Source organism: Apus apus, chromosome 1, assembly GCF_020740795.1.
Source record: "Apus apus isolate bApuApu2 chromosome 1, bApuApu2.pri.cur, whole genome shotgun sequence".
NCBI lineage: Eukaryota > Metazoa > Chordata > Aves > Apodiformes > Apodidae > Apus > Apus apus.
The window spans coordinates 140,662,012-140,682,176 of record NC_067282.1 but is presented as its reverse complement, the minus strand read 5'-3'; the positions used below and the strand labels follow the sequence as shown (position 1 = coordinate 140,682,176).

General features: G+C 41.3%; 1 protein-coding gene across 2 annotated transcripts in view; it reads left to right on the top strand.

Annotated features, from left to right (window-relative positions):
- Positions 1 to 352: 352 nt before the first annotated feature.
- Positions 353 to 20,165, top strand: part of BCL2L13 (BCL2 like 13) — a 41,841-nt gene continuing 22,028 nt past the window's right edge. The window contains exons 1-6 of one of the 2 annotated variants that reach the window (XM_051608065.1): positions 364 to 485; positions 2,258 to 2,453; positions 5,981 to 6,170; positions 13,836 to 13,946; positions 14,869 to 15,025; positions 17,945 to 18,014. In XM_051608065.1, the coding sequence (XP_051464025.1) occupies positions 2,409 to 2,453; positions 5,981 to 6,170; positions 13,836 to 13,946; positions 14,869 to 15,025; positions 17,945 to 18,014 (573 nt within the window). In that variant the 5' untranslated portion in view covers positions 364 to 485; positions 2,258 to 2,408. Of the gene's footprint in view, positions 486 to 2,257; positions 2,454 to 5,980; positions 6,171 to 13,835; positions 13,947 to 14,868; positions 15,026 to 17,944; positions 18,015 to 20,165 lie in introns of both variants that reach the window. The other variant, XM_051608056.1, reaches the window with a different exon arrangement.

Here is a 20,165-nt window from a genome sequence, read left to right as displayed (position 1 = left end):
GAGCACGGGAAGCGCCCTCGGGCCCGTCCCCCCGGTTCCGTGAGCGGGGCTCCCCTCTTCCCCCGCCGCCCCGCTCCAGCCCCCTCGCCCCCCGGGGCAGCCCCTCCCCGGCCGGAAGCCCCGCGCCGGCCGCCGCGCCCCTTCCTGCCCGCCCGGGAAGTCACGTCCCGCCGGTCCCCGCCCCGTCACGGCCCGTGACGCCGTGTCCCCCGGCCCCCCCCCGCCGCCCCTCTCCTCCCCGCCCCTCCATCATGGCGGCGGCGGCGGCGGCAAATTAGGGCAGAGCTCGCACCGCCTGGCGGGCGCGCGCGCCCACGACCCCCGCCGCCGCCCCCCTTCCCTTCCCTCCCGGCCCGGCCCGGCCCGGCCCGGCCCGGCCCGGCCCGTCCCGCCGCACCGGCCCGCGGCGCCGCCGCTCCCCGCCCGGCCCGGCCCGGGGCCCCGGCCCCGTCCCACCCTCCCGCCGCGCCCGGCGGCGCCCGCAGGTGAGGAGGGGCGCGGGGACGGGCGGGCGGGGCGGCTGGTGCCTTCGTGCGTTTGTGCCCGTGCCCGCGCGCTTCTCCCGGGCGCGAGGGCGGCGGGAGGGCGCGGGCACGAGGGCGGCGCGGCCGCGGGGGCAGCTCGGGAGCGCGCACCCCTCCCCTCCCCTCCCACCGCTGCCCCCGCGGGGCCGGGGGCCGCAGGACTTCCCGCGGGGCGGGGCGGGGCGCGGCGGGGCCGCTCCCCTCGGCGGCCGGGGAAGGACGCGGCGCGTCCCTCGCCCCCCGGGGCAGCCCCCGGGGCTGCTGGCCCTGGCTTCAGCGCGGCCCTCTCCGGCGGGATGCGGCCCCTCCGTCCCCGGCAGCGCCCGGAGGGCGGCAGGGAGAGCCGGCGGCAGGGAGAGCCCGCACCCTGCCCGCACCTGCCCGCACCTGCCGCGGGCTGTGGCGCCCGCCCGGGCCCCGCCGGCTGACTCATCCCGGCTTTTCGCTCCCTGCCGGTCCTGCCCGGGTACGGATCTCTCACTCGTCGCCGTAGGAACCGCGGGGCTCACGGGCCTGCCCCGGCGTTGCCTTCGTCTGGCGCTGCTGGAGCTCGGAGGCAGCGCGGGGCTCCCCTGCCTTGCTGGCCTGTCCCCACGTTCGCTTTCAAACCCAAATTAAACAGGGAAGTGCAGGAAAGCTTGTTAATGAAAACTGGGCTTTAATACTGCGGTAAGGCGGTTTGAAGCTGGAAAGGATTGAAAAGCTTGACAGTAGCTAACTCACGTAGCTTTTGTTTTTCTTCCTAAAATAAAAATTAAGCCATTTGCCTAGTATGCTCACTTAATTACATTTCCCTCTGAGGTCGACTAAAACCACTGCCTGGATGAGCAACTGTGGTGTTTTCCAGTATTTCTATCCATTAAGTGCCACTAGAGGATCAGTAATGGGTGCAATATTGATTCATCTCCAGTAGCACCAACATGTTTGAACTCGGTATTTCTCAGTTGATTAAAAACAGTCTCTTCGTCATGCCATCCTACATTGTTGGAGAAGTGCTCTGAACGATTTATCTTCCAGCTTGATCTGTGATGGGGTGCTTTGGAAAGGCCTACCGTGCAGCGTGTTCAGAAACAAACTGCTGCAGGGTTAAACGAGTCCACGCACGCAGGTCTGTCCCAAATCCCCGCGCGAGCCTCCTGGTGAAGTTGCCAAGTTCTTGAATGTTTCCATCTTGTTGATAACGGGGTGTGGTTTTGTAGACCTGCAGCTCCTTCAGCTGGGTCTGCGTGGATGAAGGGCACCGTCTAAACGTCAGGCTGTAGGTGAGGGCGAGCAGAGAGGGGTTGCCTGTTGCAGAGATTGGTACGGCAGGATGACCCGATCCTGTGAATGTGTCAGTGGCACGGCTGCCCTGAAAATGATTTGAACTCCAGCGCTGCCGTTTTGTTGCCTTGCTAAATCATGCTGTCCATGGTTGGGTGAACGCTTGCTGACTGAGACCACGCGTGCTTTGAAGCAGTTCCTCGCCAGCAGCGGGAGATATCCTGACAGAGTGGTGGTCTAGGATGATTAGGCTTGTAGCTGGTAAGTGGGGCTTGGTAACCTGGGCTGTAGCTGGGAGCTGCATCCAGCCCTAGACTGACTGTTTTCAAGTGGCCTTAGCGATGGTCGTGGTGACAGCGTTATTCGAGAAAAGAACGCAATCTCCGACTGCTGTTGTTTCTGTACCTGTGTTTTGAGTGCCTTAGAAATCAGTAGCGATATTGATCACCTGTTGTTTTGTTTGTAAACAGGCAGCGAAATGCTTTGTAGGACTGCAGCTCTAAATGCAGAAGGCAAGTCTCAGAGCTGCAACAGGCAAATAAGGGTGCAGTGGAGCGTGTTGGCAGCTGGCGAGCTGTTCTTATGGGCAGTATCATCATGCTGTTGCGTTTTGGCTTTTGAATGATGGACAGTAAATGCAGCTTGATGCACAGCAGGAGTTTACAGGTAGGGACTGAAACGTAGCAGAGCCTCATCACTGGGGGATTTATAGTCTCTCTATTCATTGGCAGGCTTGCTTGCCTGTTACCTAACATATAACTCTTCTGTGGATTAGGGTGTGACAGATTGCACGAGGAAATGTCAGTCTGACTGGAACTCCTGTTCTCAGGTCAGCTGAGCAGCTCAGCCCACATGAAACAAGCAACAGCAGGGTTGGAGGAGTAACAAGCAAAGTAAGCTTCAACAGGTGTAGCCTTTTATTCCCCCAAGGGTACAGGAAGTGGGAAAGGAGTACTTTTTTTTAGGGAGTAATTAGTAATAATTTTGATCTCGTTAGCTTTTTAAGAGGCAGTATTCTTGCAGTGAACCTGTTACACCAGAAGTAACCCTATTCCCCTTGCTTTTGTATAATGCCTTATTTCCTCTGCTCCAGTACATCTCCCATACAAGCCTTTGACTTATTCTATTTAACAGTTTTTGGACTCTCTTCCGTTTTGCTTCTGTAGTGGAAAGCTCTCCTTCCTCTGATCTGGTCTCTCGAGCTGCGTGTCCATTTTTAATCCCACTCGTTCCTGAAACATGGCCTTTTCTGAGATATTTGTAGCATCTGACTCAATATTTCTCGTTTCTTTTTGTAAATAAAAGCAGTCATTCACAATTCAAAGTAAGTAATTCAGTTGCCATGCTGTGGGCTTCTCTCCAAGGACGACCAGTGATTCTGAAGTGCATTTTCAGTCTTAACATTCTTCTATGTTAAGCTGAAGATGTTTCTTCCATTCAAGTTCTTAAGTCTCCTTTCTCATTTCAGTATAAAACTACCTCTCGGAATATATCGACCAAAGTGATGACTTTTTTTCATCCAAAGCTTTTTTTTCTTCATTCTTTTCCCAGGGAAACATTAACCACTATTTAAATAAGCTGTGGTCTGATTCTTGCTCTTTTTTTTTTTCCCCCCTCTCCTCTCTCCAGAGATGCTGAGCTAAGCATGCTGGAATTTTTGTGAATTAGACCTCGCTGTTGCACGTGGATCACTGTGCTAGTATGGAGTCTCATGCTTGCTTTGGTCAACTGTTTTTTTTCTTTCATTTTCTGCATTCATTTGGAATTATGTTTTGAACCTTTGTTATGCATTCAGACTTGTTCTTTGATCCGCGGCATAGTGACTGGATGTCTCTGGACTGTCCATCAGGCTGATTCTTTCAGGACAGATCGGTTCAGGTTGTCTGGAAGGGCTCCCATTCACTGTGTAGGCGCTGCGAGAAGCACGTTGGTTTCAGGGCTGTGGATCTCTGCTGCATCAACCAGAACTGAAACGTGCCAGGGAGCTTTTGTGTTTCAGTGAACGGCATCTTCCACACTGCGTGGTGTGAATGTGTGATGTCATGATGGCATCTCGTGATCTGGTCTGAAGAGCAGATCTATTGTTAAAGGATCCTTAAGTCTTCTGATCAGTTCTTTTTTTTCCCAGTCTCCCTGGTCTGTGAAAGTCTCAGTTTGTGGAAGTGGCTGAAGGGTAACTGTGTATCATGCAAAAGCTGTGCTTATTCTCTGCTATAATTTCTCACATTTCTGAAGCATGATACATTGCCTGTAAAGCACTCTGGGATGGAAGAAGCAACATAAGTTAATGGAGGATTACTGCTCCAAGGGAAAAGGGATGAGTGTTGGCCCAAAGTTTTGACATTGCTTCCTTCCTATATAAATCATTACTTCAGTGCAAGCCACAGCAATACTCAACTGATTATTTCTGCTGAAGAATTTCAGGCATTTCGAAATGCATGGCATGAGAGACAGCTTCCAGAGTTTAGTCTTCAGTAGAGCCCTCTCCTGTTTTCAATACTGAATGAGTTTCACAAACTAGAGTTGCTAGAGATGAACAAAAGAACACTTAGCCAATTTTACACCAACTCTTTTTGCTTTGCAGCTTTTAGTTTTATGGATAATTTTTTCTTTGCCAAGCTACCTATTCACACAGTAACTATGCCACAGCATGGTTACAGTTCTGTTTATCCTCAGTAACCAGTTGTACTGCTGTTAACCTGAATTCCTTTCCAGGGAGGAGGAAGGTTAGAAGTTAGTCCAAACATCTTGCATAGCTAGACAGATCAATGCTTTTATTTTGCTTGCTCTGGTGATGATGGCGATTATTAATCATGAGGCTTCATTTGCAGATTGTGCTTTGGTTTGGGAACCAAACCTCTCTCAGTCTCAAGGCATTTCTAGTGTAATCAGGAATGCTCTTGAGATGTTCCAACTCTTGCATGTGTAGAGTTTCGCTCATTTGAGCTCCTTTAAGCTTTAAACTTGGTTTAAATAGTTCTTCTAAATGTAACTGCTCTCTCACACTAGCAAACTGTTTAGCTCCTTTGGTATCTCCTAAGTAATTGTTCTGTAGCATCAACTTTTTTGCATGCCTTTGAGTTAGATGTCCAATTTGTTGGCCAAGAGTGGACTACTCCTGTTCAGAAATGACTCTTTGAAGTGATGGGGAACTTAATTTTGAGAGTTTATCTTAAAGCCCTAAATATTGTTATTTGATTCATTAAGTAGCCTGTGCATCAGAAGTAGTTATCCAGACTGTCCCTAATACAAACACCTAACAGGTATTGATTAATCTGAAACTTCTTTCCACTCTGTTGTCTGTTTTTTATTTCCATCTCCATGTTGACTAGTGAAATTATTTTTTCTCCTCTTGTCCTTTATGGTTGCTTTTAATTTCTGTCTACCTTAGTTTTTCATTACTGGCAAAAATTCTTGTTTGCATGTTTGAAAGAAGTGACAGAACAAATAAAGCAGAACAGGGGAGTTCTTTGGCCAGCTGTTGCTGTTAGGTGCTTTTTAAGTATTTTGTTTTATAAGTATTAATGTTTGGGTGAGAAATCCAGGACGCACAACCATCTGGTCTTCCAATCCCTACAGCGAATGTGGAATTTCCTCCAGTGACCATATGTCTTCTATTGCTGTTGGAACAGCAAAATGCATTTGAGGCAATTGAGGTTGCTTTTTCAGATTAATATTTTAAAGCATCGTTTATTATGAGAGGGAATCTTTCTCAGAGAATCTGAGAAAGCAAAGCATTGGGAAGATACTTACCGGAGGCTTAGAGGAAGAGAGACTCCTCAGAACCTGTCTTTTTACCTCAAATGGTGGTTAAATCTTCAGAATCCCTAAAAACCTCTTTGCATGGATACATGTGTATTTTTGCATGTGGTCAAGGCGGGAGGCATTAGGAGGCAGACACATGGTGAGGAAGTGTTCAGTTTGCTTTGAGATTACATGCACCAAGCAGGAGTGAGAAATGCCCCTCTGGCAGCAAACAGACAGGGCGCTGGACCAGGGGCCAGTTGATTTTTACTTTGCACAGTTCTTATTAAAATAAGAATGCATAGGACATCAGGGCAAAAACCTGGATATTGCTTCATGATTGTTACATAATTCCTTGTTATGTATGAGTTCATGACCTATTGCAGCCTTATAAAAAAACAAAAACCAAACCAACACACAAACAAAAACACTCTGTTCTTCCCTTACAGTCTTCCTCAGTTACCCAGAGAAACCCCTTCGTGCCCCGTAAGAGCCCTGCCGCGTTGCAAGCCAACCCGATGGCGTCCTCTACTGCCGTGCCTGTAGGATTTCACTATGAAACAAAATACGTAGTTCTCAGCTACCTGGGACTTTTATCACAAGAGAAGCCAAAGGAGCATCCTCCTCCTTCAACTCTAGGTAATATTTGCATATTCACCCGTGCCTGTTTACGTAGGCAGCTGTGTTTGCAATTGGTTCTTCAGCTGTTTGTGCATGGATGCGGAATGTTAGCCTGATGTTTAGTGTAATGCATCTCTCATTTTATTAATTTAAAATAATGAGGAGCGATGCTGATGGAAACAAAGCTGTTTGTATTGAGCTTACAATGTAATTGGAGCTATGCCAGGGCAGATTGGTGTTTATGAAGCAAATAATTAGTTTTAGTAGCTGTCTTGAGGTTAGGAGGAATGGTTGTATTATTCTCTTTCTTGAGCCATCTTGAGAATTTAAGCCCATCCTTGCTTTTTTTTTGGGAGGCAAGTGGAAGTATGCAGAGGGTGAGATGGTGTTTACTGGCATAAACCCTGAGCAGGGCTGGAGCTATCTGGTATGCTAAATAGCTTTGCCCTGTTACATTAACACCTCTGTTGTTGTCAGTCAGTAGTAGTGCAGAGATGCCAGGCTTAACCTGGCCTATGCTGCATCCATATGTATTTGTTTTTGGGAAGTCAAGGTCTGACTTCATGAAGTCAGATAGGATCATAAATTTCCAGAACAGATTTATGCGTCTAGGAGATGAAATAAGTAAATCGCAGGCAAAATTCAAAAAGTTTGAGAGATTGTATTTTACATAAACTTAGGTAGTAAAACGTCCTTTATTTTGTGGTGGCAAGTACTTAAACAGTGTTGTTTGTCAGGATTGTTTTGGTGGCTTGTCACTTCTTAATGATGTTACAGTCACTACTAGTTCAAATGATTCAGAAGTTACTGTGATGAAAGGCATAATAAAAAAAATACAAAGGCAGTTCTCGGAATCTTCTTTTTAACAAGAATGTAGTAATGCATATTCTGTCATTTACTGAACTTACCTGTCATGAAGTCAGAAATTCCTGGAAAGAAAAGATACCATGAAAGTTGTGACACAAAATATTTTTTCAATTTGGCATTAAAACGTATAGTATATGATCGTTATATATCGTTTATAGAATTAATCTTACTATATTTAAGGTGTGTCTGTTTGACTACACCTGAGATCCCTGAAAGTAGAGGCACCTTAGTGGCAACATGCTGTTTCGTAAAACTCTTTGTTGGAAAATGTGCTTTTGCCTGCTTGCAGGGAACTGTACCAAAGCACTCAGGTCTATATGCTCTATATTCTTCCCTAGGGAGAGAGGGAGAGCAGCAGCAGCCCATAATGGATATTGCCTGCACTGCCCAATGCACTGCTGGAAGGCAGCTGAGTATTACAGTAACAAGTGTGGTCTGAGAAACCTGGTCAGAACAAAAGAGATGTGAAAGCCAGAAAATGGAAATGAATAGTTATTGTATAAAATCTCATAACGGGGAGGAAACTTCTGGTAACTAAGACGTATAACAGACAACAACACTATGACACTACATGGTGCTTGTCAGTGTGTTTTTCACCCACTGTCAACAGCCATTGATGTAATAATATCTTTACTGATACCAAGTTCCTTTCATCAATGATTTTTGTGGTACTTTAGAATGCTGGTCAGTATTTTTTCTACTCTCTGTGGATATATGAATTGAGAACATTCTGATATAAAGTACCTGCCGCTTAATCTTACTTTGCTTTATTTGGTTATTATGCTGACAGACCTTTTATCGATCACAGTGGAAGCAGTGATTGTGGCTGTTGCCTGTTCCTGTTTTAACTGTGGAACACTAATTTTACATGTTTCATTCATATGAGGCATTGACTCCGGTATATGGTACCTCCCCTTCAGATATTTTACTTAGATCCAAGTAAGTCCTAACTCTATCTGATCTCTGTATCATATTGCAATGTAAGGTGGGTATCCAGAAAGGCTACTTTTAGTTTGCCCTTGTAACACTTTCATCTCCTTCAGTACGGGAGAGTGAGGGGCTCCTCTAGAGGGCAGTTCAGAGCAGGAGCCTCATTACTGACACCTTCCATCACTTACTGGAGGATCTTCTCTCCTTCCTCTGCATGTGTACAGCACGAGGTGTGGTTGTATTTCTGTACCTCGCTTGGGTCTCCTTCTACAGCAGTCTCACAGATTTTAGTGAAGTTTCATCACTCCAGTTAAACTAGAGAAGGTATCTGATGGGTCAAAAAAACAAAGAAAAAAGGGATCTTTCCAAACAGGAGTAGTGCTATTTTAACTCTGCTAGAACTGGCAGGAGAAGCTGTATGCTTTTGTCCATTCCCTTCTCTTTCACCCTATGGTCATGTCCCCCAAACCTCTGCTTTCCTGCATTTCATACTAGAGAGTTCTCTTTCTGATGTTTGTCTCTTTGTTCCAAAAACTCAGATAAAAGTAAATCTTTAGGATGTTTGTTAGATTTCCTGTTAAAATGTCTCATTTTTTTTTGCAGACATATGCTTTACAAGACTGATGATTTTTGGAGGGATTTTATTTAGTGAGGAGAAAACTCAGACAAATTACATAGAAAATTATCTCATTGTATTTACTTTTGTATCTCTTATTTGGTGTTTATGACCAAATGGCTAAAATGACTGGCGTCAATCAAAGAAAGCCAATCTAAGTCAGTATCTGATTCCTACTTAGGAAGTTGTATTCAGATAGCTGCTCTTCAGTGTAGGGGCTGAAGAGGGATCCATCTGCAGTATTCCAGGGTCTTAGAGGAAAGACAGTTTTATTGGACAAACCAATCTTTTAACATTACAGCTCTATAGTATTCAGTAGTTGATTTCAGTGTAGTATTCTGTATTGTATTTCAGTGTCTCCAAAAGAAAATACAGCAGACTGAACTGGGCAGTAGTTTGAGGGATTATTCCTATTACAATTTTGGCAGAATAGTGATTCTAAATAGGACTTACTTCAGTTTATTTAAAGCAAAGTCCATTAGCAGTAAATTCTATTACTTTGGTAAGTTTTCAGGTAGGTGAATAATACAAATTCCTTGGATAAATCTGATAAAACACACACAGTAAGATACCATCTACACAAATTCATGTGGTTTGAGGCAACAGATGAGTACAATTACTTTAAATATGTGGAAGCTCTCAGTTATCTGTTCATTAGATTGTGGAGAGATGCTTTAGTATTTTCTCAGAACTTCTGTAGTATCTAGTACTTACATACACAAAAAATAAATACCAAGTATTAGAAAACATTTCTGTATTTTATTCCTTGAAGTTCACACTTGTTACAGAAGCTTCCAGTCTGCAGCAGTTGTTAGTACTACTTACTTTTTAAGTGAGTCAAAGTACTTAGATTTTGTGATTCAGTATATTTGTATTATAAATGCTTATTTGTGTTTCATCAAGGAGTATCTTTTAAGGTATTTCTGTTTTTTAATCTGCTTCCCCATTGTTTGACCCTAACCCTCGAGCCTGTGGCTGTAATGAAGATTCTGAAGGAAAGTAGTTTATCCGTGTTTTCCTTGACAGAATGAGAAATCTTAAATAATCCCTTAGCTCACATAGTGTCTGAAAGATTTATCATCAGTGCCACTATTACATGAAGGCATGTATTACTCAAGAGGTGAACAAGGTTTTGACACGTTTACAATTTCATTGAGGTGCATGCTATCCACAATACTTTAATCCAATTATTGTGCACAGTATTCTTTTGACCATTTATTACCTGTTTTGGAATTGATGTATGAAGTGTATGAAGGCAGTGATCGAGGCATTTTAGTGGTTTCCCACACACATTTCTTAGAGCTGTGCAGCGTTGAACTAGGTTACTGGGAGAAGTGGGTTTTATGTTTTTTTTTTTCACGTGCTTCAGATAGGAAATTCATGTACAGATAGGCAGAGATAGTCAGGTTTCATGCATTGTACATGAGCTCAAGGCTCCTTAGTGGCCATCCCAAAAGTAGTACCTCTTTTATACCGTTTTGACTGTCATAGGTTGTATTGCTGTCGTTGAAAGGTTTTCTGTCATCAGGTGACACTTAGGCTGGTTGTTGCAGAATCTTGGTTTTCTTCATACTCCATTTACTGTCACAGGGCAAAACATACCTACTTTGGATGAAAAATCACAGCCTGAAAAGGTACATGTTGTAGGTCAGATCAAACCAGTTCTTGGTAATGAGGGAGCTATATCCTGAACTGAGGCAAGGAAAGAGAGATGTTGGAATATGACTTAGAGAAGAAAGAGGTGGTCCCTCCAGAAATGTGAATTGCCACTAAATTAAGACTCCTGTCAAAAAAAAAAAAAAAAAAAAAGACTGCTAGTTGGCAATGTCTTGTCTCCTTTTGGCTCTTCATATTTTGGACATTTTTAGTTTATTTCAAGGAAAGCCTTTTTATGGTTTATAAAGAACTTCTTTTAAACGTTTCTCAAATCAAGGTCTACATCTATGTGTGGCAGTCTGTGTTCTGGAATTTGCTGCGGTAATGGATATATTTTTCATTAAAAGAAAAAGATTAATATGTTTGTAAAGAGCTTTCATATATTTTTATCACTTCTCAGTTGTGCCTTTGGGCTGGGAAGAGGTCTTCCAGAACCAGTTTACCAAAAGCCTGTAATAGGCAGGCCCATTTTTTCAGCACAGGAAAGCACTCAAATGTGTGTGGATCTTTCAGCCACCATTTTTGGTGTGAGCATTTGCATTATGAAACAATGCAAATATGTTTTCCTCTACTAGAAGTTGTTTTTACTGTTTTATTCTATTTATTTGTGAACTGACTTGGAAGTTGTCTAAAGGATAAAAAGATACTGCTCGCTTAGGACCTTTGCTAATGGAATAACACTGTTCTTCAGCACTGGGTACAATTTTTTGTTGGTAGTGGTCTCAACATACAGGAGATACAGAAAGCTGAAGTCCATTGATAATTAGGGGAATAAACCGTGCAGAGTCACTGGTCTGGGGTGGGTAGTTTTTTGATGTTTTGGCACAACTGAATAGTCAGGTGCTATTGGAATCAGCAGCTGCTGCAGAGTTGTGGGTGTTACGAGATGGAAACCATTGACTGCAGCACTGATTATCTAAACAGCTCTTTTGTATGCTGGCAGGAATGGAATTTCTCTTCCTTCCATTTTCCGGGTGACTTATTATCAAGTATGACAGCTTGTCATGTGTGATCATCATCACATTAGTCCCGTGAGAACGGGTGCTCTTCTGAACACCCTCATGCCTTCCATATACAGGGTGAAGCACAGGTTAAAAATAAGAGTTTGTACTTGCATATACTTGTTGCACTTGACTGTGAAGGAGTGGTTTGGTCATTCAAAGAGGTGACCTTAAAGGGACTGACAAGGCATTAGTGAGTGTCTGTTCATTAACTAAAAAGAGGAACAGTTTTGCTCCTCTCTGGAATTTACTGTTCAGAGTAGCAAAGGGAGACTGAGAAGGGATTTAAGAAGCTAAGTAAAGTTATTCTGAACATGGTGGTGATGATCTAATTGTGGTTAAGTAAAATTGAGTTAAACTGACTGACTGTTGTTCCTTTAAAGTGTTCACATAAATAAGTGTAAACATTTTGCACTGAGTTGTACATCGGTTTAGAAATATTTTGTCTCACAGGTATCTAATGAGTGCTTTTTTTTTAAGCATTATCAAACATTCAGTAGGTTGATTCTACGGATTTTTACCTTACTCTTCAAATGTAGGAAACATGGCAAGCTTATTGTCCAATGTTGTTTTAAATACAGAAAATGCTCGGTACTACTACATCTTTGTGTGTGTTAACTAGCGTTGTTAGTTTTCTGGTTTTCACACACACTGATATGAAAACTAGTGATATAATGTGGAGGAAAGGGGAAGGTGATACAGCACTTAAAGTGAGTTCAAGCAGAATTAGAAATGAATTGAAGATAATAGGCAGTTGTTCATAAGACCACTGAGTTGTTATTTAGTGTCTTCAGAACAGGAATGAAGACCAATATACCAGAAAGCTTTACTAGGTGTTGCAGGACTTACCTGAATATTTGGATGTGAAATGTGATGAGGAAGAAATGAAGCCAGATGATACCAACATTACAGATACAAATGCTTTTTACTTTTTATTTTCTTCAACTGAGTGAAGAATGTCTGTAGAGAGGAACCATGTCTAGATGCCCAGGTAGAGCTGTAGGCAGTTGGTGTAAGTGAAGGAAGGGTGGGGTAGTTTGGAGAGTCACCAGTATTTGGGTGTATGAGAAAGAAACAGTGGATGTGGGCAATGTTATCAGAAGATCAGCCAAGAGATCATATTTAAATCATGGGCACGAGAGAATATGAAGTCCCAAAAAATAGTTCCAAGGAATACTCAGAAGTTAAGAGAGCTAAGAAAATGTGTTTTGGGTAACCCGGTCAATGATAATGTTGCAAGTAGCAGAGTGCAGGGCTAATGAAGACAGGTAATTGACCCAAAACTTAGGGAACAAAATGGCTGGAAGGGGAATTACTTAGCAAATGGAAGTTTTGTGGTCAGTTTTATTTGTTTGTTTATTTCAGGAGTAAGCTGACACAAAATGCACTTTCCTATTTGTGCAGATACAACAGAGATCCTTTTTATTTCTAAGTAGGACGTTTTAAGTAATGCAAAGAAAGGAAGAAGAACATTTCAGTGGGAGGCTACTGATTCAGTGATGTTTGGTGAAAAAAAGACAGCAGTTAATGGAACAGTTTTTATAGTGTGCTTTAAGAATGGGCTTTGAAGGTGTGCATGAAAGCTGATGGAAGAAATAAAGATGAGTAAACCCAAAGAAAAAGCAGCTAAATAGCAAAGAGTTCAGAGCTGGAACTCAGTCCCAGACATCTGGTCTTTCTGTTAGTGCTCTTCCCATACAGCAGTTACTTGCGTTGGAAAGGTTGACATTCAGTAGGCTGTTCCTTAAAGGTTCAAGTGTTTTAAATAACTTTGCTTTTTTTGGAAACGAGTGGTTTTGTGTCTCTCTTTTGCTACAGTATAATAATTAAGATGGTTGAGAGTCTGTGTAATCCTGAATGTTATGGCTGAAACAACTTCTTGTTACCAAGTATCAAGGGTCAGCACACATTTGTATCCCAGACTAGGCATGTGTACTTCTGGGGATAAGCAGCCTTTTAAAATTCCGGAATAACTTGATTAGGAGATGAGAATTGACAGATGTCTGATAGTTCTGGGGTCCTCTGCCTCTATTGTTACTTGTGAACCCAATCTTAAGTTATCATTGTGGACTGTAGGTTTCTCATGAAAAGCAAAATAATGTGCAGTTAATACATTTCAGGAGTCTTCATCGATGTAATTACCTAATTACTCTGAGTTTTTTTGTACATTTTGTAGGCATCAATGTTGATTTTATATTTTCTTACTAAAAACCAAGCTTATGCCTATGCCTACTGTGTTTTGGTGAGTGTGTTTGCCTTAATGATTGCTTCTTTGGGTGCCTTGGTTTGATTTTGGTCTTAAATTTAAAATTAGTTTGTTTCTAACACTGTTATATGTTCTGTTTGTGGCATTACAGTTATTTTTATTTTTTTTAAAATATCTTCATATTTAAAACACCTGTTATGTCTTGAATGGGCCCAGAAGTTTGAGTTTCTGGATTCTTGTAGTAAAACTTGTGTAATAAGTGCCCTTAAGGGATCATGCTTTTTATGTTGCTGTCTGAAATAGAACTTTCACTTTGAATTCCTTTATAATTAACATTTCAATATAATGTTCCATTATCTACTCTATTTGAAATACTACGTCTAAATAATTTCTCTGGTTTCTTTTAGGGACTCAACAACAGCTTATGGCACAACATGCTCCGGAGAAAGAGGCTTTGGAGAAGATTAAAATAGAAATCGAGGAGGAGCTAAAGCATCTTGATGAAGAAATCTTGGAAGGTGCTCTTCAGATTTTCCCATATCTATCAATAACATCTATGCACTATAATGGTGGTTAATTTGTAACAGGTACTCTAGTTGAGATTTTTGGATGCATTGATTCTCTTTACCCTCCTTCCCCCACAAGATTTCTACACATTGTCACATGGAGTAAAATAGTTAAGGGTTACTGTTTGGAGCAGTGGAGTCTAGCCAAAGCAAACAGTTTAATGACTTCTAGTAGGCTACTATAAACAATGAAATGTAAGCAGCCCTTAAGCTGCTCCAGTTGATGACAGAAGTGAAAACATTCCTCAGCAGCTAACATTAAGGGGAGTGTGGACTTAAACCATCAGATTACTCACTTTATTTTTTGTGACATGCTTTGATCTACAGATGTGGCTTTTACAGGACTCCCAGCAAGGGCTGATTTGGAAACTATCTTTGTTTTTCATTTGTGTTGCAAATAGGAAGTCAGAAGTAGAAAGGCTCTAGATCTATTTATGTTCATCCATATAGACCTTAGAAATTTTAAACAGAGGAGGATAAGGTTATATGAAGAAAATATTATTTTAAAAAATTATACTCTAGTATCACTGCACATACATCTGTGTGTGGGCAGATTTTACCATGGAAAAGAGTCTCTCTTGCTGCTCCCTCAGAGTTAGCACATTCAGCTAATTTGCTAGTTAGGATGCAGTTGTGAAATAAGAGCTGGAGGGGAAATGTGGCTCAAACTAATCTATGGCTTGTTAGTACTTCAAGAATATATTTGGACCATATTTTTTTAGCTACAGTTTGTTCATGCATCCTTTGACTATGGAGTTGTGATTTTTTCATCCCTTATGTACACTCTGTTAACTGGTGGGATAAGAAGTCTGAGACCATTTCTGTTCTTATGTATGTCTATTTTATTTTATTTTGTATACTTTTTTTCTTGCAGCATTTACCACTACAGGATTTGACTGCCACACTTCCCCAGTGTTCAGTCCTGCCAATCCAGAGAGCTCAATAGAAGACTGCCTGGCTCATTTGGGGGAGAAAGTGTCCCAGGAATTGAAAGAACATCTGCACAAAGCACTGCAGAGCTTGCTTAGCAAGTGAGTTGCCATTTGCTTTTTCAAAGGGAAGATGTTTCCTTTAGTGTTACAACTGCTGTTGAAATGCTAAAGATGGGAATACATTTTGTGTTGCATTTGTTTTTTCTCCATGTTTCTTCATCAGGGTATTTTTTTGTTTTGTGTTGTAATGTGCAAATACTTCTTTGTAGTGTTTGCTCATTGCAGTAATGTAAGTTATAAAATTTTACTCAGCTTTTATCATTGAACTGAGATTAATTCAACTAGTTTGAGTTGAGTTGAGCTGGTGAAACTAGCAGCTGCCAACTGCTATTGCCCACTTAATGAACGCTTGGCTGTAGCCAGATTAACTTCTTTTACATTGTAGTTAATAGTGGAGCTGAAGGTTTCTTGGTAGTTGGGCTCAAGATGGGAGGTAGCATTTCCCTGAAAGGATGATAGTAAGATGCATCTTAAGCAACTGTGGGCCCCTGGGTTAACCTTGGTGCCTTAGGAGCTGTCCTTCCAGTTTAAGCTTAATTGTTTAAATAGCACATTGTACTTGGCATGCTTGTATCCTGATTAACATCTTTTGCAAATTGGTAAAATGGTTGTGGGTTTCTGTTTATATATTATAGATTACCAGCCTGATTTTAATGGATCCACATGAACTACTTTAGGCTGTTCTGAGTGACATCCAATGTATTTGTAGAGAAGTGGAGTTGGAAGGTGCTGCTTTAGGGACAGTTACATAAATGCAGTTGTGAAGGCAGCATTAGCAAATAACTGAGTCTGAGTTTTGTGCATTGGTTTATATACTAGGGCTCAAAGGACACTGAGAATCTCCAGTACTACTCTTTGTGAAGCTGTTCATGAACTGTTTTAACAACAAGGTGCTGGAAGAATAGGTATCAGTGCCTAATATAAAGTTTCTAGTGCATTTGGCTTAAGCCTTCCATATGTGCATTGAAGAGGCATCTCTTACCTTCATGAAGGTAACAGCTGTTATGGCAGGCTTCTGGGAGATTACAAATTTGGAAGTCATTCCATACTGTCTGCTTCTATATGCAGTTTCTATAGGGTCAAAAACTAAGTTCAGTATTGTGTGAGTTAACTATTATTTACTCACAGAAAAGCATATGTGGAGTACAAGTTTATCCTTATGTGGCAAAAGATACACCAGTATGTTCCTTCAGAAATGGCAGAAGCTTACCTGCCATTACAAGACAGGCATTTGTTCTATTTGGCCTTAAAAAATTGTGCTTAGTATCTTCCAAATAGCTGAGGTTTTGATAAATATCTCTCTACACCCTAAAAATACAGACTGGCAGCAAGTTGGAAAATTAGCACTGAGCCTTGCAACTCATCCTTTTTTGTGTGTCTGAAGTGGTAAATTGAAATAACAGCATTTTAAGTGTAAATGTCCTAAAGGTTGTAGATAATTGGCTGACTCTCAGGCATTGAGGGGTCATAACTGGTGCATTCTAGATAAATTCTTTTTGGAGAGTTCCTGAGATGAGGTCTTTGAAAATTAAGTGGTTCTAGCTTGTTAGCAGCCTCATGTTCTGGGCTTCATTTGTTTTCTATGAGAAAAAATATTTGCATTATATATAAGTATTTTTTAATATGCATACATATATACGTACAAAGTCTGAAATGCCCGCAAGGTTGTGGAGTCTCCTTCTCTGGAGACTTTCAAGACCTGTCTGGGTGCCTTTCTGAACGATACGCCCTAGTTTTTGGTCCTGCTCTGGCAGGGGGATTGGACTCCATGATCTTCAGAGGTCCCTTCCAACCCCAGACCTTCTGTGATTCTGTGATATGTTGACACGCATGCCTTTTTATAAGGCAGACTAGAGCTACTGTTTAATCTCTTGGTAATATCCTTCCTGCAGCTGTTGTTGCTCTTCTCATCCCACTGATTTGTTTGGATTTGCGTTTTAAAGGAACTAATGTACCAAGGAAGTTAAGAGAATGCACTGAAAATTCTAAACCCAAATTATGTTTTCCCCAGTGTGCTTTCACTCTCTTCTTTTACCCATGTGCATTACAGTAGTGCTATTTGATGTAATACTTATTTTGCTTGTATTTTCCTGTACTTTTACGTGCATATAAACAAGTTATGGTACAGCAGGCTCTTAGATCGTGACAGGTTCTTGGAGTTCAGAATGCAGACATGCATTCTGATACTGTTCTCATACCAGTCACCACTGCTTCCCCTTAACTAAAGTCTGGACTTGCCATTTGTCGTTATCTGGCTCAGAACACCTGCTTTTGAAGCAGCACATCCTCTGCTGTCACTTGGCAGAAAGTCTTTATCATTACTTACTCTAGACACTATCCAACCTTGGAGGAAAGAGTATGGAAGAAGGGAGTATCATCATCCCAATTCAGAGAAGAGATGTGATCTATCTAAAACAGGGGAAATCTACTGAAATACAAGGGATTTTTTTAGTAATCAGAAGTGCTGTTTCTTGTAAATAAAGGTTTTAACTGTAACATAACATTAATGCAGTCAGGCAGCCTGTGGTGGTTCATAGCCTACGTTGTTTATAAAAAATTTTACTCTTCATTGACCTCTGTCTCTCATGTGAATTTTTAATGGAATTTTTTATCTTTAAAGTCTTAGATTATAAAAAATTGTATGCAAGAGCTTAGAAATTTTGGTGGCATATCAGAGAACCTACTTATGTGATGTGCTTTAAGTTGTAGACTATCAAATCATTACAAAATTCACTTAATGAGTTGTATGAAATTGTGGTAACAGGGAGAAGGTGATACCTTCCTGATCCTGTCTGGTGCTGGTGTTTTATGTCCTGAAATGTGAGACTTGTTAGCTCTTGAAATTGATTTGCTGTAATATACATGAAAACATTTTGTTCTTTGGAAACTGAGAACTTTGTTTTATTCTTATTCTTTTGTTTCCTTTTATAACTTTCAGTGTTGGTTTAACTTCTGCAGGCCGGTGACATATCAAGAATATCGAGAGCGCACACAAGAGACAGCTGCTCATGCCAGTGGATGGAACAAGGTAGCAATTAAGTGGCTTTCACTTTGGTATCTCTTGTATCTCTTTGATGTCCACAGTGTTTTTTACTAGGTACAGTCGTACTTCAGAGAGGAACAAGAATACAAAGAAACCACTTGGTGTGTTAGTATGAAATAATTTTCACCCTCTGAATGGTAGATGTGGACATAATATGTAGTTTTTGAATCATTTGCCCAGAAGTTACCTAACTGAAGTATTAGGTCAGTCTTATTTTTTAACAGTAAAAATAAAACTGTTTTAGCAGTCTGATAATGGATTCTGAGACATGTTTTCATCGTATTTCTCTACTGTTTCTGTGCTCTCATCTCAGCATCAAAATGTATGTAAAAAAAGTGCTAAACATCATGAAAGTAAAAATCAATAGTATATTCACAATATTTACATTTTTCAGAAAACATAAGGACGGTGTACCTTGTTTCAGGAGCAGTTGCCTCAAATGATATGAAGCTTCTTTTTAAAACAAAATGCAAATCTGTAAATGAACTACCTTATAATACTTTTACAATGAATAGAATTACTGTTCCCAGATTCATCTTTATTACTCATTCAAATTCATTATTGTAATAATTCTTGCTCTGATGGGTTCAGAATGAAAGAATGAAATAACTATTTGCAAATTTGATCACAAATCGAGTGCTAAAATTGAATCTGAAATTTAAAATGGAACAAGAAATATTCTTTCCCTCTCCCTATGTACTTTGTCCCAGAAATAGTTTTCTCTAACTAGGTTTCTCTGCTTACTTCAGAAACTGCTCATCTAACCAAGGGTGTGGGCACTTTTGATGCAGTTATATAACATTGCTTGACAAGTTACTGCCCATGGCTCCAGCAATTATAATTGGTCTGTGTGTGCCTTCAGTTTGCCATCTTGTGATCCGTAGTGTTTTGGTTTCAACAACCATGAGATCTGATTATCAAGAAGGTGGCTTAAGCTAGCACATTTCAGTTGTTGAAAATTAAAAGCAAGCATAAGACCAGTCATTGTGACTGAGCTGGCAAGGGAGGAGGTGGATGGAGCTTGTCAGTTGCCTGCTGTGTCTCTGTATGCTATTGGTACACACCCCTTGACGATCCAAACCTTGGGTAGATGGATCAGCCACATTTGGGGTTTTATGATTTAGCCTTCATGGCTGCTACATTTGGGCAGCCCCTGTGGCTACTGGATTTTGGTCCTCATCAGCTTGTGATTGAGAACATCATCCAGAAGATGTTTTTGTCATTGATTGCTACAAAACATAGAGTCCACAAGCAAACCAGAATGGAAATTTTGTAGAATAACACAGGACCTGTTTGTATTGGTTTTGTGGTGGCTTGATGTTTCAGGAATGCCTAGCAGTTCCTTTAATAATTCTTGTTTTGAGGGCATGGAATACATTGATGTTGGTTTCATTTCCTTTTAAATTCCTTTATGATCCTAATCAGAATTGTATTTTGTAACAGAGGAAATGGAGGTATCTTTCCTCCAATCTCAGCCTAGCTTAATTTTCGCTGTAAGGAATAAGCTGTTAGAAAAATACATTTTTAAAGTAGCTATAAATAGACACAGCGTTATGCCTAATTAGCAGGCATACAGCAGGAAAATGAGGCTGTGCTAGCCTCAAGTTTGTGAAAATCTGAAGGGTATATATTTAAATTGAATCTGTTGGGAGAACTGAAGCTTACTCCCTTGTATGACTAAATAGTAAGAACGCAAACAATTAGGTGAGCTAGCTGAACAGAATAATAAAACTTTCCTTGTTATATGCTCACAGACCTGACATATCCTAGAGTTTCTTGGGTGGAGCAGAAGTTGAAGATGTACAGTAGCTGTGGCAGATGTCAAAGGGTTAAAAATGTGGAAATGCTTTCTCACAGATAGAAGGATCAAGGCTGTGGTTTGATCCAGAGTAGAAGAAATAGAACAAATGAGGCTAGTACATGAAATGTGTTTTCAGTTGCATGTAAGCTGTATCTGTTGTGCACAGTAGTGGCATCTTACACAGCAGGATGTTCTTTTTGCTTTCAGTAGCCTATGAACTAGTTATATAAATCTCTCTTTAAATTTCTGAGCCTTTGCTGTTGTAGGTCTGTGTTGTTAAATGTATGTATGTATGAAGCCCAACCTATGCAATGTATGGGATGCGATGCACTCAG